The 16,711-nt window shown below is 47.6% G+C and overlaps 1 protein-coding gene and 1 long non-coding RNA gene across 4 annotated transcripts in view; one reads left to right on the forward strand and one right to left on the reverse strand.

Annotated features, from left to right (window-relative positions):
- Positions 1-16,711, reverse strand: part of LOC140617961 (uncharacterized) — a 49,358-nt gene that overhangs the window by 3,912 nt on the left and 28,735 nt on the right. For 2 of the 3 annotated variants that reach the window (XR_012018109.1, XR_012018108.1), the window contains exon 2: positions 16,198-16,284. This is a non-coding gene — a long non-coding RNA (uncharacterized lncRNA). Of the gene's footprint in view, positions 1-1,748; positions 5,438-16,197; positions 16,285-16,711 lie in introns of those variants that run through there. The other variant, XR_012018110.1, reaches the window with a different exon arrangement.
- Positions 5,371-12,235, forward strand: CD93 (CD93 molecule). The gene is made up of 2 exons (XM_072799809.1): positions 5,371-7,767; positions 7,999-12,235. Exons 1-2 carry the CDS (start codon positions 5,837-5,839, stop codon positions 8,021-8,023), a joined length of 1,956 nt encoding a protein of 651 aa, XP_072655910.1. The 5' UTR covers positions 5,371-5,836; the 3' UTR covers positions 8,024-12,235.

Raw genomic sequence — 16,711 nt, forward strand, 5'->3', positions numbered from 1 at the left:
GTATATTTTATCAAATCTCTCTGAATATTGATAGTTAAAAAACAGGAATCAGCTGAGAGGAGAGGATAGAGATTTCTTTGGCAGATCTTTGAGTATAAGCTGCTTTAGATGTTCCAGAGCAATCATAAACCTAATAGCATGGTATAAGCCCTGAGCCAAGACCCCAAACTGTCTACTTTTATTCTGGAGTTTCAATGAGTTCTGGGCTTTATTTTTAAATTGTCTAAAAATTTACTTCATACAAAAGAGCGAATATTGTTAAAACGTCCATACTACCCAAAGGAATCTACTCATTCAATGCAATCCTTATCAAAACAATACCAGCATTTTTCACAGAGCTAGAACAAACAATTCTAAAATTCAAACAGAATCAGAAAAGACTCTGAATAACCAAAGTAATGTTGAAAAAGAAAAGCAAAGAAGGAAGCATCACAATGCTTGACTTCAAGCTGTACTACAGAGCTGTGATCATCAAGACAGTGTGGTCCTGGCACGACAACAGACACACAGATCAATAGAACAGAATAGAGAACACAGAAATGTACCCTCAACCCTATGGTCAACTAATCCTCGACAAAGCAGGGAAGACTATCCACTAGAAAAAAGACAGCCTATTCAATAAATGATGTTGGGAAAATTGAACAGCCAAGTGCAGAAGAAGGAAACTGCACTACTTTCTTACACCGTACACAAAAACAAATTCAAAATGGACAGAAGATCTAAATGAGAGACAAGAATCTATCAAAATCCTAGAGGAGAACACAGGCAGCAACCCCACTGACCTCGGAAACAGCAACTTCTTAGTAGATGCATCACCAGAGGCAAGGGAAACAAAAGCAAAAATGGACTATTGGGACTTCATCAAGATAAGAAGCTTCTACACAGCAAAGGAAACAGTTGACAAAACTAAAAGGCTGTATAGAGTAGAAGATATTTGTAAATGACATATCAGATAAAGGGTGAACATCCAAAATCTCTAAAGAATTTAACAAACTCAACACCCAAAAACCAAAAATCCAGTCAAGAAATGGGCAGAAGATATGAATAGACACTTTTCCAAAGAAGACATACAAATGGCCAACAGACACATGAAAAAGATGCTCTGTGTCCCTCATCATCAGGGAAATACAAATCAAAACCACAGTGAGATACCACCTTACCTTACACTGGTCAGAATGGCTTAAATGATCAAGTCAGGAAACAACAAATGTTAGTGAGGATGCAGAGAAAGGAAAACCCTCTTGCACTGCTGGTGGGAATGCAAGCTGGTGCAGCCATTCTGGAAAACTGTGTGGAGGATCCTCAAAGAGTTAAAAATAGAACTACCCTACGACCCAGCAATAGCACTACTGGGGATTTATCCAGAGTATAAAAAAATGCTGATTCCAGGGGGCACATGCAATCCAATGTTTATACTGGCACTATCAACAATAGCCAGATTATGGAAAGAGCCCAAATGTCCATTAACTGATGAATGGATAAAGACGTGGTGTGTGTGTGTGTGTGTGTGTGTGTGTGTGTTTAATGGAATACTACTCAGCCATCAAAAAGAATGAAATCTTGCCATTTGCAATGACATGGATAGAGCTAGAGTGTATTATGCTAAGTGAATAAGTCAGTCAGAGAAAGACAAATACCATATTATTTCACTCATATGTGGAATTTAAGAAACAAAACAGATGAACATAGGGGAAGGAAAGGAAAAATAAAACAAGATAAAAACAGGAAGCAAACCGTAAGAGACTCTTTTTTTTTAAAGATTTTATTTATTTATTTATTCATGAGAGACACACAGAGAGGCAGAGACACAGGTAGAGGGAGAAGCAGGCTCCCTGCAGGGAGCCCGATGTGGGACTCGATCCCAGGACCCCGGGATCACACTCTGAGCCAAAGGCAGATGATCAACCACTGAGCCACCCAAGTTTTAAGTGAAACATAGACTAATTCCATGAAGGAATTCAGGATGTGAAGTTCAGAATTTTCTCCAAGTCAGCATTCAAACAATCCCCAGTACTTTGTGAGCTCAGCTAAATCCCGCCTGGTAAAAGCAAGCTCTCCTTCCACTGAGCTCACAGGCATTGTTCCCCCCCTCCAAGCCCCCAAATGCTCCTGCCACCTCTTTATGGGCCGGAAGGGACAGCAGGACACCTGGAACTAGAGACCTCAGGCCGTCAGGTGCCAGGAGAGTTAACTCAGCCAAGCTCAGCGGGAGGTGACTGAATGATCAAGAATCAAAATGCAAGTCAGAAGTTGTGAGGCACAAGGGCAGGGGAGATAATCAGCAGAGAAAACTGCACTGTACTTAACAGTCATTGGGTCAGTATGAGGCCACCTGCACAAGTGTGGTTTAGACAGATGGTTCGGTTCCTTGGGTGCCACACAGTGAGGGCAGCAGTGGACCTTGTCCCCGCTCTCTCAATGGTCTGCTTTCTCTCCAGTTTCAGAAGAGAGAAGGATACGCAATTACATGGGTTCACTGTTGTTGACACTAGATTAAGAGAGGCATCCAGAGGCCCTGTTCCCATGTCCTTATTTACAGATGAGGGGGAGCAAGAGCAAGGCTTAGATGGCCAAGTTACTGGAGATAATGAAGTGGAATTCACAAATTTAAGAGCAGGGAGCTTCTTACACTGTACATGGTCTTTCTCACAGTCAGAACTTTACAATACTCCCGGGTTAATGAATGAATAAACAGCACATGTCCTTCCTTCGTTTTCTTCTTTATGATGTCAACACTTGGCTAAGTGAAGAGAAGTTGATTTGGAAGTTCCCATGTGAAAGATGAAGAACTGCCAGCAAAAGAATCCCCTGACAGGGTCAGACTGGTTAATAAGCTTAAGTCACTCATTCCACCCGAGTCCTTAAGCACCAACCAAGCAGTGCGCTGAGTGGATCCTGCAAGATCACAGCAGTTAACTGAGGCTACACAGCCAGGAGTCTACATCAGGAGGAAGATCTTCTGCTATGAGTATATGCCAGGCTGCCTTGCAGACCAAGACAGCATCATCAGATTGATTTTATAAAATGTCAAGAAGTTGCCCGCCTTCTTCTAAAGTAAATAAAACTTTAGAAACGCAGCTTCTCCCAGGCAGAGGTCAACACTGACTCTCCTACCAAGGCTAAGTATACACCTAGCTAGCTGGCCTGCAGTCAGGGGCTCCAGCCTTGCCAGGTCCCCTTGTACCTGGCTACTGCCTCAGCTTCCCAAGGGGGTGAATTCAGAGTCCTAAGGAGGCAGAAAGATCCTCAGCCCCAAGAGGAAGCCTCTCTCCAATTGTTCTCTGGCCTGGGCCCCATTTCTCCACCTTCAGTGGACACTGTCTTCCAGGATCCCTAAGCCCTGGTAGTATAAGCAGACAGCCATGGAGTCCTTCTGGATTCCTCTCATGTCCTCCAGCTCCTACTCCATCCAATGTCAAGAACAGCCTGTTCTGGACCATTATCATTTCCTAAATCTGCTGTCCCTAGTCCAGGGGAACCAGGCCAGCCAAGTCACTGTCATCTGTGCCTGTAAACCTGCAGTTGCCTGCTGAGTGGTTGCCCTGTACCACTGGGGCCATCAGCCTGCTCTCTAGTCTTCTAAATGCAGATCTTAACATGTGGGCCCCTAGGGATTTCCCATGGATTTCAGAACAAAACCCCAAATCTTCATTGTTTGGGCTCACTGAGCTCCTCCTTCTGGTGGGTCCTCCCTCCCATTTTTCAGGCTCCAGTCTCACGGCCTACCCTTCACACCCTTGTAAATATCACAATCCTCATACCACAGGGCCTTTGTCCATGCTGTTCCCTCATGGAAATCATTCTCCCTCTTGACTATTCCTCCTTTAGATTCTAGCTTCATTGCCATTATCCATCCAAGGAGCCAATCCTAAAGCCCACATCCCAACTAGGGCAGTACCTCTGCTGATGCTCTCAACTTCTCCCTGTGGTAGCCATCATAGCTACAACTGTCCAACATGTTCAAATTCAAGCACTCAGACTTCAAGGGTCATGAAGGCAGGAGTTCCTGCCTTTAATTCCAGTGCCTAACCCAGTGCATGATAGGGACTTAAATAACATTGCGTGGCTGGTTGGTTGACTGGCTGGCTGACTAGCTTGACGGATGGATGGATAGATAGGTGAGCAGGTGGATAGATGGGTGCGTAAATGGATAGATGAGTGGATGGCTGGCTGGCTGGCTAGCTGGCTGGAAATATGAGTGGGTGGATAGACGGCACTAAAGAGCACAGGAGGATCCTATGGGTTCTGAGAGATGATTCCTGGAGTGTCTCAAATATCTTATTAAAATAAGAAGAACAAAAGGGATACCTCTGAAGGGTCTCCAACTAGAGTCTGAGACACCTCATGCCTTGGAGAGGCTCAAAGCCAGTGAGTTTGTAACCCCCATGACACTCTAACTCAAATCTCTTTGGATGGCATCAGTAGGAGTCACTGATGTCATGTTCATAGCCCCTTGGCAGTCCCCTGCCATTCTCCACCTGAGTGTTCCCTCTGTTCAACTAGGTTCTCACTGTCAGCCCAGAGTGTCAAGAATTTGTCATCTCCAGAGAAGAGGGTAGCTGAAAGAGAGCTGCCATAGCCCCGTCTCCATGGCTTGGAAAACTGATGATGTCACCCAGAGTGACAGGGACCCATGGAGTGACCATGGAGACCCAGTGTCACCAGTGTGCTCAGGCACTCTCTGTTGGTCCCTTCCCCCCATTCCCTGTCTGTCTCCCCCTCTCAAATAAATGACTTGTCCCAAATCTTTGTCCTAGGGTCTACTTCTGGGGGAAGCGCCCCAACCAAAGCCAGCCCGGGTGAGTAACACATCTGCAAATGCAGGAAAAGCGCCGTTTGCTTCAAGGGCTTTTGAAGAGCTGCTGAGCGGAAGGGGCCTCCTGGTTGCAGCGGAGATTCTCAGAACTCTGGTCCTTCCTGGAAACCCTGAGCCAGGGAGGCAGGAATGCAAGTCCAGGGCCATGAGGCCAGAAACATTTTCCTCTTTTCTTTCTGATGCTTTTTTGTGACCCTGCCACCTCACAATACAATATTTGCACTGTGAAACCCTGAAATCTACCAAATTTCATCCCCTTTGGTTTAACATTCTTTAGGAGCTTGGCATTGTGTTAGATGTTCAGTCATTCCCACGGGCAGTCCCTATTTAAAAACTGCCCATCTATTTTAAAGTTCACGATGGGGGGATAAAAGAAAAAAGACTTCCAAAACCAAAGGGAACATGAGATAGGCAGAAGAAAAATCCAGTTTGCTTCTAAAAAAGGCTGAAAATTATAACCATCCGTGGCCTCAAGTCTGAGATTTTTTTTTTTTTTTCCTCTTCTGGTTGTTTGCAAACCAAAGTGGAATTTTACTTCGGGTTACTAAGTGAGCTTTTTCAAGTTCCTAGTCAAGTTCCGAAAGCCTCCAGTCACTCGGTAGCATGCCATTTCAGTTGCTCCTGCAGAGGGGAAAGACAAGGGAGCCAGATAAAGCAGCGGGTGTCTCTGGGCTGGAGCCCCCTGCCTCCACTCCCCGCCCCCCCCCAAGCTGCTGTTATTTCCCCAGCCATTAGCCAGGGACCCTGCGCAGCCGCCTGACCTCCCCTGTGAACAACAAAAGCGTGATGAAGGCAACAGGAGTCAGCGCAGGAAGCCCCGGTATCCGGTAAGAAATAAGAAGTACAGCAGTACAGGATGCGCCTTGGATCAGGGGGATGTGAAAAGCCCTCAGTCTTCGCGGCCCATAGCAGAGCTGCAGGGGCTGAGACCGTCTCACTCGGGGCTCCTCGGAGCTCAGCTGCGCCTGCTGCTGTCGGGGCAGGGCCGCTGGCCTCCTGCCCAGGGGAACACGGGAGGGGATGGCCACCTCTGCGGCGCTACTGCAGGCGCTGCTGCTCCTGGGCCTCCTGGGGCCGGCGGCGGCGGCGGGTGCTCGCAGGGCGGCCGTGGTGTGCGCGGGGAGCGCCTGCTACACGGCCCACGCGGGCAAGCTGAGCGCAGCCGAGGCCCAGCTTCACTGCAGCAGGAACGGGGGCAACCTGGCCACGGTGAGGACTGAGGCGGAGGCCTGGCACGTGCAGCGGGCCCTGGCCCAACTCCTGCAGTCAGAGGCCGGCCTGGAAGCAAGGAACCGCAAGTTCTGGATCGGGCTCCAGCGCGAGAAGGGCAAGTGCCTGGACCCCAGGCTGCCGCTGAAGGGCTTCAGCTGGGTGGGCGGCGGAGAGGACACGCTCTTCACCAACTGGCACAAGGAGGTCAGGAACTCTTGCACCTCCCGGCGCTGTGTGTCCCTGCAGCTGCCCCTGTCTCCGCAGCCCCAGGCCGGCAGCCTCCCCAAGTGGTCCGAGGGCCCTTGCGGGAGCCCCAGCATCCCCGTAAGCAACATCGAGGGCTTCGTGTGCAAGTTCAGTTTCAAGGGCATGTGCCAGCCTCTGGCTCTGGGGGGCCCGGGCCGGATCAACTACACTACGCCGTTCCAGGCCACCAGCTCCTCCCTGGAGGTCGTGCCCTTCGCCTCCGTGGCTACCGTGGCTTGCGGGGACGGCGACCACGGTCAGGAGCAGCACTTCCTGTGCAGGGAGAAGGCCCCCGGTGTGTTCGACTGGGGCAGCTCGGGGCCGCTGTGCGTCAGGCCTGGGTTGGTCTGCAGCTTCAATAATGGGGGCTGCCAGCAGGACTGCTTCGAGGGAGGCGAAGGCTCCTTCCGCTGCGGCTGCCGGCCGGGGTTCAGGCTGCGGGACGACTTGGTGACCTGCGAGTCCCGGAACCCTTGCAGCTCCGGCCCGTGCACGGGGGTGGCCACCTGCGTGCAGGGATCCCACCAGGAGGACTTTGAGTGTCAGTGCCCCCCGGGCTACCAGCTGGACGCGAGCCAGCGGGGCTGCGTGGACGTGGACGAGTGCCAGACCTCCCGCTGCCCCCAGGAGTGTGTCAACGTCCCCGGGGGCTTCCGCTGTGAGTGCTGGGTGGGCTACGAGCCGGACGGCCGCGGAGACGGGGCCTGCCGGGACGTGGACGAGTGCGCGCCGGGCCGCTCGCCGTGCGCCCAGGAGTGCACCAACACGGCCGGCTCCTTCCACTGCTCCTGCGCCGAGGGGTACGTCCCGGCCGGGGAGGACGGCGCCCAGTGCCAGGACTTGGACGAGTGTGCAGACCCCGGGCGCGGCCTTTGCGACGGCTTGTGCCTCAACACGGAGGGCTCCTTCCGCTGCGGCTGCCTGCCGGGCTGGGAGCTGGGTGCTGACGGGGTCTCGTGCGCCCCGGGCCCCACCCCGGCCCCGGTGGCCAGCTCTGGGCCTCCCCAGGGGGAGGATGCGGGAGACGGGGCAGCGCAAGGTGTGGCTTCTGCCCCCAGAGCCAGCCCCACCAGGGCCCCCGAGGGCGCCTCCGCGGAGGCGATGGCCACCAAAGGACCCTCCCTCGCACCCACCTACCCCATCACCCTGGCCGCACTGGACGTGCAGGCTCCCAGTGGGCCCCCTGGCGTCCGGATGGAGCCAAGCACGCGTCACCCCAGGGCCACCGCCGGCCGTGGGGAGAATAGTGACGAGGATTTCACGGCCAAACACAGCGATGAGGGCACGGACGGACAGAAGCTGCTGTTGTTCTACATCCTGGGCACTGTGGTGGCCATCCTCCTCTTACTGGCTCTGGCGCTAGGGCTACTGGTCTACCGAAGGCGGAGAGCAAAGAAGCACGAGGAGAAGGAGAAAAAGCCCCAGAACACGGCTGACAGCTACTCCTGGGCTCCCGAGCGAGCTGAGGGCAGGGCCTCAGAGAATCAGTACAGGTAAAGGAGGCCCCAGGTCCCCCAGAGGGGGCGGGCGGGCGGGGGGGGGAGGGGGCAGCGCAGGAGGGCAAAGAGCACCACGGAGCAGGCCACGTCCAGGCTGGCAGCCAGACACGCCCTCTAAGGGCACTGGGCCTGCCTGGGGCATGGAGCGTGTGGGTCTCTCCCAGGGCAAAGATGTGCATGGCGGGTCCAGAAGCTTCCCAATGCTGTCCTGGTTGTTTCCCATAGTCCAACGCCAGGAACAGACTGCTGACTCGGAGCCTGGAGGGGAGAGGTCCCCAGAGACACAGACTGTTGGCCATCACCAATCTTTACGCATTGCATCGGAAGGGGGGTGGGATCCGCATCCTTCCAAAAGACTGGACCGGAATCTTAGCAAACAGTTGTAAACATTCTTAAAAGCCTGACCACTTGGAATATACAGGTATTTTCTACGTGTGTGTGGTATTCCTGAAGTGGAAGCAATGGGATGGGATGTCATTTCAGGAATTTTGTGAATATTAACAATTCTCACTCACTTTCCCTTTTCAAATTCCAACATGACTATTGGGTTTCATTTTTCCCACTGATTGTGGATCAGGGGCTTACACGTCAGGTGCTAAGGGGGCTCCTTTTGAACGGCTTCTCTGCTCACTGGAATCATCTAAGAAGAAAAGGTGGCCTGCTAATGCTAATTAGGATTGAAATTATTTGTTCCTCTTAGTAGAACAGAGACTAAATCAATTGTTTAATTATATAAGCAGCTTTTTTGTTGTTGTTAAGGACTGGAAACATTTCTTTATGTTTGCATTCATGCATTTTCCCATCATAAGCCCTGCTGAACTTGATATAGTTGGAATCCTGCAGAATGACCAGAGTATACTGAACTGCTTAGGTAGTAAGAATGCTGAAAGTTTAGAAATAGCATTTCCTAGTTCTTAATGTCTCTAATTGTCTTGGGTTTATTTGCAAGTGAAATCTGGAAAGTGTGGGAGAAGTATGAAGTGAGTTGAGAGTGATTTTGAAAGTAAGTACTCCAAAGAGCTTGAGAGAGAAGCCTTGGGTTTGTTTCACAAATATTTGAATCAATCCACCTAAATGCACTTGCATTAACACATACTTACTATTGATGAGATGAATGCACACAAACTAAAAAAAGCTGGAGACACCTTATCTCTGAGCCAGTGCAGCCCTGAGACACCTCTTATGCCACCTGCCTTCCTTGCGTGCCACCATTTAAATGCTCTGATCATAGGTGGACGAAGCCCTGAGAAATCTCTCATTCTGATTTTTAAGGCTGTGTGAGGGGGACGAGATGCTGAGTTTTGAAAGCTGGCATCATAAGGTATTTTAACATAGCTTGCAGCTGGTGTTGCTTCCTGAGAACATGATCCTGACTCGTGGCTGTAGCTTTCAAGTCAGGGAACGAGAAGGCTGGACTTTGTCCCCGTTTGGCTTGAAAAATGTCACATTTTTCTCTAATTCTTAAAAAAGCAGGGGAGATGGGAGGGGGTAAGAGAATAGCTCAAATCTTTTGCAACCACAAAAACCATTCAAAGCAATTTTAATTTATTTTTAAAAGCGCAGGGATTCACCAATGGTCGGAGCTGTTACAAACTGCCTGACTGGCACTCCGGTCTCCGGTCATCTGCAGGCTTGTTGCTGTCATCGTGCGGAACAGAACAGGAATGTATTTCCTTCTAGGGATTCCAAAGTCTGCCTCTCAGAACCAAGGTGCCCTATTGTTTCTGGTTTTGCCTTAGAAACACATCCGTCCTAGAGGCGGGCACTTGGGGCAGGAAGAGTGGCCAGGTGCCCAGCCCTCAGTAAATACCCTTCAGCTAATTTTGAAATGCAGATGCTATATTTCAGGATTTGTTTTTGTTTGTTTTGTTTTGTTTTCCCAAGAAAATTGGTAACTGAAGGAGTGGGCATGGAAAGATGAAGGTTGTGGAGGACTTAGCAAGGTATCTGGAACTTTTGCTTTTTAAGGACATCCAGTATTATTTAGATTTCCGTTGATATATTGAAGTTTAACACCCAGGGAGACAAAGGCTGTGTCCACTGGCCACAGGACCAGTGGCCGTCAATTGTGTGGAAATGAACCCGGCCGCGGTTCAGATGATCTTAAAGAGTTGGCTAGACACATTGCTGATAGTAGCTGTGCTTACACGAAATAAATGCAAATTCAAAAGCTTTACCTCCAGGCTTTTACCATTCTATCTTATCGTTAGAGGAAGGAGACATTCCTATTCTAGGCTTTGCCTAGAATCTGCCCCTTCCTGAACTAATGAGCCCTACTTTTTCTCTCAGCCGCTCTGACCAGTGACCAAGAGCCTGGAATTGGATGACCTCAGGCAGTGAACCTGATGAAAACCACTGGCCTCAAACAAATACTCTTGTCCCATTTGATACCACTGTCTTGATATCTCTGTCATTCTCTGAGGATGTGAATCCTTGTCTGGGGAGATAGGCACCCACTGGCCATGGGCAAGCTGTCCTTTTATCCAGATGTTCCCCAGGCGGCTCTGCCGTGACACAGTGAGAAGTGGAGGGGATGGAATATGGTAGAGGTAGGCTCTGGCACGCACAGACTCCTCCCTGCGTCCCTGGGCTGGGCAGGGGCAGACCAGGTGCTGTTCTATCCCCTGGCTTCCAGGCAGCAGAACAGCAGGGACAATGGACAAAGGGAGGCATCTCCGACTTGGCAACAAGTGCAAAGTCAACAGAGATTTTTGTCCAAATAGAATTTCCCATAGTTCGATAATGCTCTTGGAAAAACTATATTCAGAACAAACCCATCCTCTCCTCTCTCTCCATCTCCCAACGCAGATAATTTAAGGGGAGGATGCCTCCTACAATACACAGCCCACTATGCTCCTTTCTGAATTTCAGGGATGATCACTGATCTTTTTTCTTGTTCATTTGCATACATGATGCAGGACAGGCCCCACCCTGGAATCTGAGGAGTGTAAAAGTGCAAAGGTGAAGCACTTATTTGAAAATGCTTGGAAGTAGTGGACCTGGTGGGGTCTTTTGTAGGGTGCACCCACCACTGCTCAGCATTGTGGGCTTGAGGCAAAAGCGGCCTCACCCATGTCCCTTTGGTTCACCTACCTGCCTGATTATCACAGTCGTGACATCTGGTGCCACATAGCCGCATGGTGTTTTACCAGCAGCATAAAGTGGGTGACTCAAGTGGGTTTTGTCTTAAGGACAGGAGAGATTCAGGCTAATATCCTCCCCGTGATTAGGCAAAAAGGTAGAATAAAAAGTTAAGTGTGTATGTGGGTGTTTGTGTACACAGTACAGGAGGAACTAAGTTGGAAGTGCATCTTTCTCCCTGAAACACACACGTGTGGTGCAATTTTTACATCCCAATCAGGAGCCCCTGTTTGAGCACATCCTGATGGGACCTGGAGTTTTGTCACTGAAAGACCTCCAGAGAATATGGTTGTGATCATTAGCTAATTTTACTTCAACTCTCCTTATCACAAATATTTTTGTGAAAATTAAGAGAACAGAGATGAGATTTGACCCCAAAAAAGTACTACATTCAAAATAGTGCAGTTTTTTAAAGCAAATATAGGACAGCCTTTTCCTATTATTTTTCTCCTTAGTTTCTCCATTGTCTGAATCAGGAAAACAGGAAAGCATGGCTTTCTAGCAGCTACAAAATGGTGTAATGTCCCCTCCATATTTCCATCACCTTAAACAATAGATTTAACAAAGGAATCTGAGATATGATCCCTGAAAACATCTGTCCCTGTCTGGCTGTAAAACCTACTGCTTAGGTCTCTGTACTTTGTGGCATTTGTCAACCAAAAAAAAAAAAAAAAAAAAGAAGAAGAAGAAGAAGAAGAGGAAGATGATCAAAATTCTCCACGTATTCTGTATTCAAATACCATATTCTGCTTCAGATTCCTGAAACTAATACTTGCTGAAGTGCTTAAAAAAAAAAAAAAAAAAAGAATCATGTTTTGACTTGTTCTTGGCGATCATGCCTGTCTATTTTAGGAAGAAACTGGAATTTCTTTCTCACATTGTTCCTCTCATCTGCAAGGGGGCAAGCGTTTCCTTTCTGCAGATTTTGCCTGCTATTCTGGGCTGGGTTCTTTCTGCATATTTGGCTGAAGCCTGCATTAGGTCATTCACCAGGCCTGATTCTGTGATACTTGATGCAATTGTAAATGTCAGTCATCACTGCACAATTGCTAGATGAGAATGTAAGTCTCTTCAAATCTGTGCATTTGGAATGTGTTCCACTAATTCGGCCATTGTGGGATTTCTCTCCAGGGCTTCTTTCTGTCGCAGGTTCGACTCTTTCCCAGGGCTGGGAGGACAGGCTTGGCCGCTGCGTCGGCCTCAGAACTTTGAGAAACTGAGGGGCATCTCAGGTCTGCCTCAACAAGTAGCCTGCTTGTTGTCCTTTGTGTTTTATGTCACATGCCTAACCTAATAAACTCTGAAATGCTTTTGTTGCCAACTTGTTTTAATACATTTTGTAACAACTCAAAATACATGGCAGAACCTGAATCCATGGTCATTAAACGGAGCCATTTCCCTTCTCAAAGAGTCACTTAACCAAAGTACCCTGCCTGCCCCAGTTCTGCATCTTTACCTACCTGGAGTGACACTGACTCCAGGGTACCTCAACTGGGGCTGGGCTTTGTCCAAGGCGACAGGGACATTCAGCGGGACTGGGCTACAGTGCGCCCTCTGTCCTGGCTGCTCGATCCAGCCAGGGCAGACTCCATGCTTCCAGACTTTGTCTTCTGATCCAAGTCTACTCCACCATGCCTCTGTGCCCGTTTGACTCCCTGCATTGTTTTAACGGCACACGGGACACCTGGTGCAGGATTAAATAGGTCCAGTTGGTGTGATGTGAGAACACTGTTCCATGATTATCATAGGAGCATTTGTCACCACTTTGTCAGCAAAGCCTCTTCCGTTTGTTTAACTAATTGGACGGGCAGACCAGATCCCTCACTACTTGGCTACAGGAATCTCACTCTGGCAGGAAGCTGGGGCAGCAGGTGGTCGGATCCGAGTTGCCTGCCTCTCAGACTGCGTGTGTGTGGGGAAAGCAGGGCCTGGGTAGGGTGAAGTGCTCTGCTGTCAGGCTGTCGGACAAGATACTTGTGATAACCATTTTTTTTCTTAGGGATAAATAAAACTGATCTTTTTAGCCGTCCAATCACTAACGAAATACATTTGGAAATTTTATCTTAATATGAACAGCCATGGCTACCCCCAATACACACACACACACACACTCACACACACGCGCGCGCGCGCACGCGCACGCAACAAACAATTCTAACATCCTCTTTCATACTGAAAAACCAGAGGCCAGTGTTTCCTATTTAGGAAAAGCCCATGAATAAAAATGCCAAACATAAACTCCTCTTGGTGACTTTTGTTATCTGCTAACTAAAATAACAAATATTAGATAAATCTTTCAAATACGAATCTTTACAAAGAAATTCAATTCATACAGAGTTATATTTATTGCACAATACAAAGTCCATTTGTAACAGATGACACGTAGATTAAAACACAAGACTCACAGGCCATGGAGTTTAACATGAATCAAATGAACATCAACTTCTCAGCCAACTCCTAAATATATTCAGCAAGAGGAGACAGGGCACAGAAAATAAACTCACAAACTCGAAATCTCAACGAGCCCTTCGCAGCTTCCCTAGAGCCCCCAGGTCATACTCTGAGGAGGAAATGATGGACAGGTATGTGTGAAAAAGTGAGGAAAGGACCATGAAGGAATGGAATAGCCAAGATAACCCACTGGCCATCACTTCCAGGGAGCCTGACTTGATAGAATGGTCTTCACAGGGCTGCACGTGCATGTCCTCACCTGAGCCTCCTGGCATCCAAACCACGACCCCCCCTGAGCCTCCACCCCACTGTGAAATCTGTTGGGTTTTTATGTGAAGTCTGTCACTGTTGACCTGGATGTTGATCTTCTCTTGTGGTTGAAACTGGTCCAGAGACTCCAACTGTACCATAGGAAGGAAGAAGGAGAGAGAGAGAGAGAGAGAAGGAATGGAAGAAACACAGAGAAGAAAGGAAGGAAAAGAGAGAAGGGAGGGAGAGATGGAGAGGGGAGAGAGAGAACTGGGGGGTGCAGGATGACTCAGATGTGGTCAAGGTCACCGGGTCACCACTCATACATCTCTGTCTCAGTTTGAGATGCTCAGGGGCCATTTGTCCTCGCTGCTGTCTATAACTTCCTGGACCACATTTGCAGAAGGCAGAGCTCTATTTCTGTAGAGCTTGGCTGGGGACCAATGTCCCTTGTGTCATGCTCTTCTCACCTCTACCTGCAAAGTACTGCTTATCTCTTCCACTTCATGTTTTATGCCCATCCACATAATTCATAGCACCATGTTTTAACTGGGTGGATGCCTTCTTTGCTGTAGAGATCCTTCTACATCCAAATATAATATGAAAACAATGAAATTTGTGAAGTAGAAGTGAATAATTGTGCCTTTTACCTTGTTTCCCCAGGGTCTTCCTTTCCCCAAAAGGCTATGCCACAAATTAAGTGTTTCACTTCCTTGTCAAAACAGCATCTGCACCCCAAATAGATGACTCCTAGGTGTCCTAGCCCACCTTCTCTGTGTGTCTTGCATGCAGGTTCTGCACGTCGACCACACCAGGCTCATCCATGGACTTTGTCCATGTCATTGTCGCTCATGGTGATGTGGCTTTGCAGATCTCCTCATATTTCTATCCATTTTGCTTCCTACATAAAACTGTATGGTTAAGGGTTTGATGTGAACTTGGCAGATCCTTTATCAACATGAAATAGAACTTTCTGAACATGCTCATATCAATTATATTTTGTCTAAATAATACAACTCTTATGCCTGATTAATCAGTTGCATTTGATAAATACCTTTTCATTTTTAAAAATTAAAAAAAAAATTTCAGCTTCCTTTGTGTCTGTTTTTCTCTTGCGAAAAAACAAAGCTGGAACGTCCACAATAGCCAAACTGTGGAAGGAGCCTCTGTGTCCATCGACAGATGACTGGATAAAGAAGATGTGGTCTATATATACAAAGGAATATTACTCAGCCATTAGAAAGGATGAATACCTACCATTTACATTCACCTGGATGGACCTGGAGGGTATTATGCTGAGTGAAGTGAGTCAATTAGAGAAAGACAGTTATCATATGGTTTCACTCATATGTGGAATATAAGAAAGAGCTCAGAGGATCATAGAGGGAAGGGAGAGAAAACTGGGAAGTCATCAGAAGGAGAAACACCATAAGAGACTCCAGACTGTAGGAAACAAAGGGTAGTGGAAGGAGAGGTGGGCGGGGAGATGGGGAGACTGACAGGCACTGAGGGGGGCACTTGATGGGATAAGCACTGGGTGTTATACTGTATGTTGGCAAATTGAATTTAAATTTAAAAAGCGAATAGTGAAATCTATCTCCCCCCCCCCACCTTTTAACCAATGAAAGTCTGTCTTTTAATGGGAGATTTACCCTATTCACAGTTACTGAGATTACTAGTAAATTTGCAGTGGTTTATTTTGTATATTCTACTTACATTTTCTTGTGCTTCTATTCTTGCTGTCTCTGTCACTGTCTCTCTCTTTTATCAATTATTGACTTGATTGACATTTCTTTGTCTACTTTTCTCCCTTAATAGTATGGAACTTTGTAAGGTCTGCTTGTATTCTTCAAATGCATCATCTTAATTTTTTGCCTCATACTTACATCTGTACTTCTCCATGAATATCTAATGTTAATGCATAATTATATCCCTCTCCCTGAAAAAAAGTAAGAACTGCAGCAATCTATGATTTCTTCTCTCTCCTTCTCAAACTACACTAACACTCATCTTGATTGCATCTGGATTTTACTGTTTGACTTCTATACATTTTTATGATCAATGCCTATTTAGATACTATGAATTTTACATGGTCTCCTTTCCCCTACCCCTAATTCTCAGTGCTCTTGGATTTCACAGGAGTGGAGCTAAATACCAAAATACAAGTGTTTTGGTTGTTTGGTTTTTGTCTTTTTCCAAGGAGGTCCTCGTAGAGGACTTGCTGCATCCTTGCATGACTGGAAATAATACTTCTTTCCCTGCTGAATGATGGCTTACCTGGCTAATGATTTCTGTATTACACAAATCTTCCTTGACTTATAGTGGGCTTGCATCTCACAAAGGCCATCATAAATTGAAAATATTGTAAGTTAAAATGCATTTAATACACCTACCCCTTCCCCCCAACATCATAGCTTAGGCTAAGGCCTAACCTCCCGTAAACATACTTGGAACATTTACATCAGCTTACGGTTGGGCCAAATCATCTAACTCAAAGTTTACTTTATAACGTAGTGTTAACTACCTCATGTGACTTATGGAATACTGTACTAAAAGTGAAAAACAGAACTGTTGTCAGCATACCATTTGTTGTCTCTGTTGATCACGTGGCTGACTGGGGGCTGCCCCCACCAGGCACCATGAGAGAGAATCGTACTGCATATCACCAGCCTGGGAAAAGATAAAAAATCAGAGTGTGGTTTCTACTGAATGTGTATTACTTTCACACTGTCAGAAAGTCCCAAACCTAAATCGAATGATTGTAAGTTGGGGACTGCCTGCAGATCGTTGCCCTTTAGACACTTAAGCCCTGGCTTTCTTGCAGGCTGTTCTTGATGTGAAGATTGATGTCCAATGATTATTTTCCTTCATAGGCAATTTATTTTCTTTTCTGCTCTTCCCCTCGAATACTTTTTACCATTTCCTCATTTCCTCATTTCCTTTTACATTCTGAGGTTTCACTTCGGGGGTGGAGATGTGGTCTTTCTCACCCTGCCTGCCCTGGGGGAGCACATCCCATCTCAGGAGGGTGTTTTGTTTTGGCACAGCATGAACTTGAGTGTGTGTGTGTGTGTGTGTGTGTGCGCGCGCGCGCGCG

Source organism: Canis lupus, chromosome 26 (genome assembly GCF_048164855.1).
Source record: "Canis lupus baileyi chromosome 26, mCanLup2.hap1, whole genome shotgun sequence".
NCBI lineage: Eukaryota > Metazoa > Chordata > Mammalia > Carnivora > Canidae > Canis > Canis lupus.

What these genes read in the sequence shown, in the direction of transcription:
- CD93 (XM_072799809.1), top strand. Translation starts at nt 5,837, where the DNA reads ATGGCCACCTCTGCGGCGCTACTGCAGGCGCTGCTGCTCCTGGGCCTC. An exon ending in GCCTCAGAGAATCAGTACAG is followed by an intron (nt 7,768 to 7,998) that starts GTAAAGGAGGCC and finishes TGTTTCCCATAG; the next exon opens with TCCAACGCCAGGAACAGACT.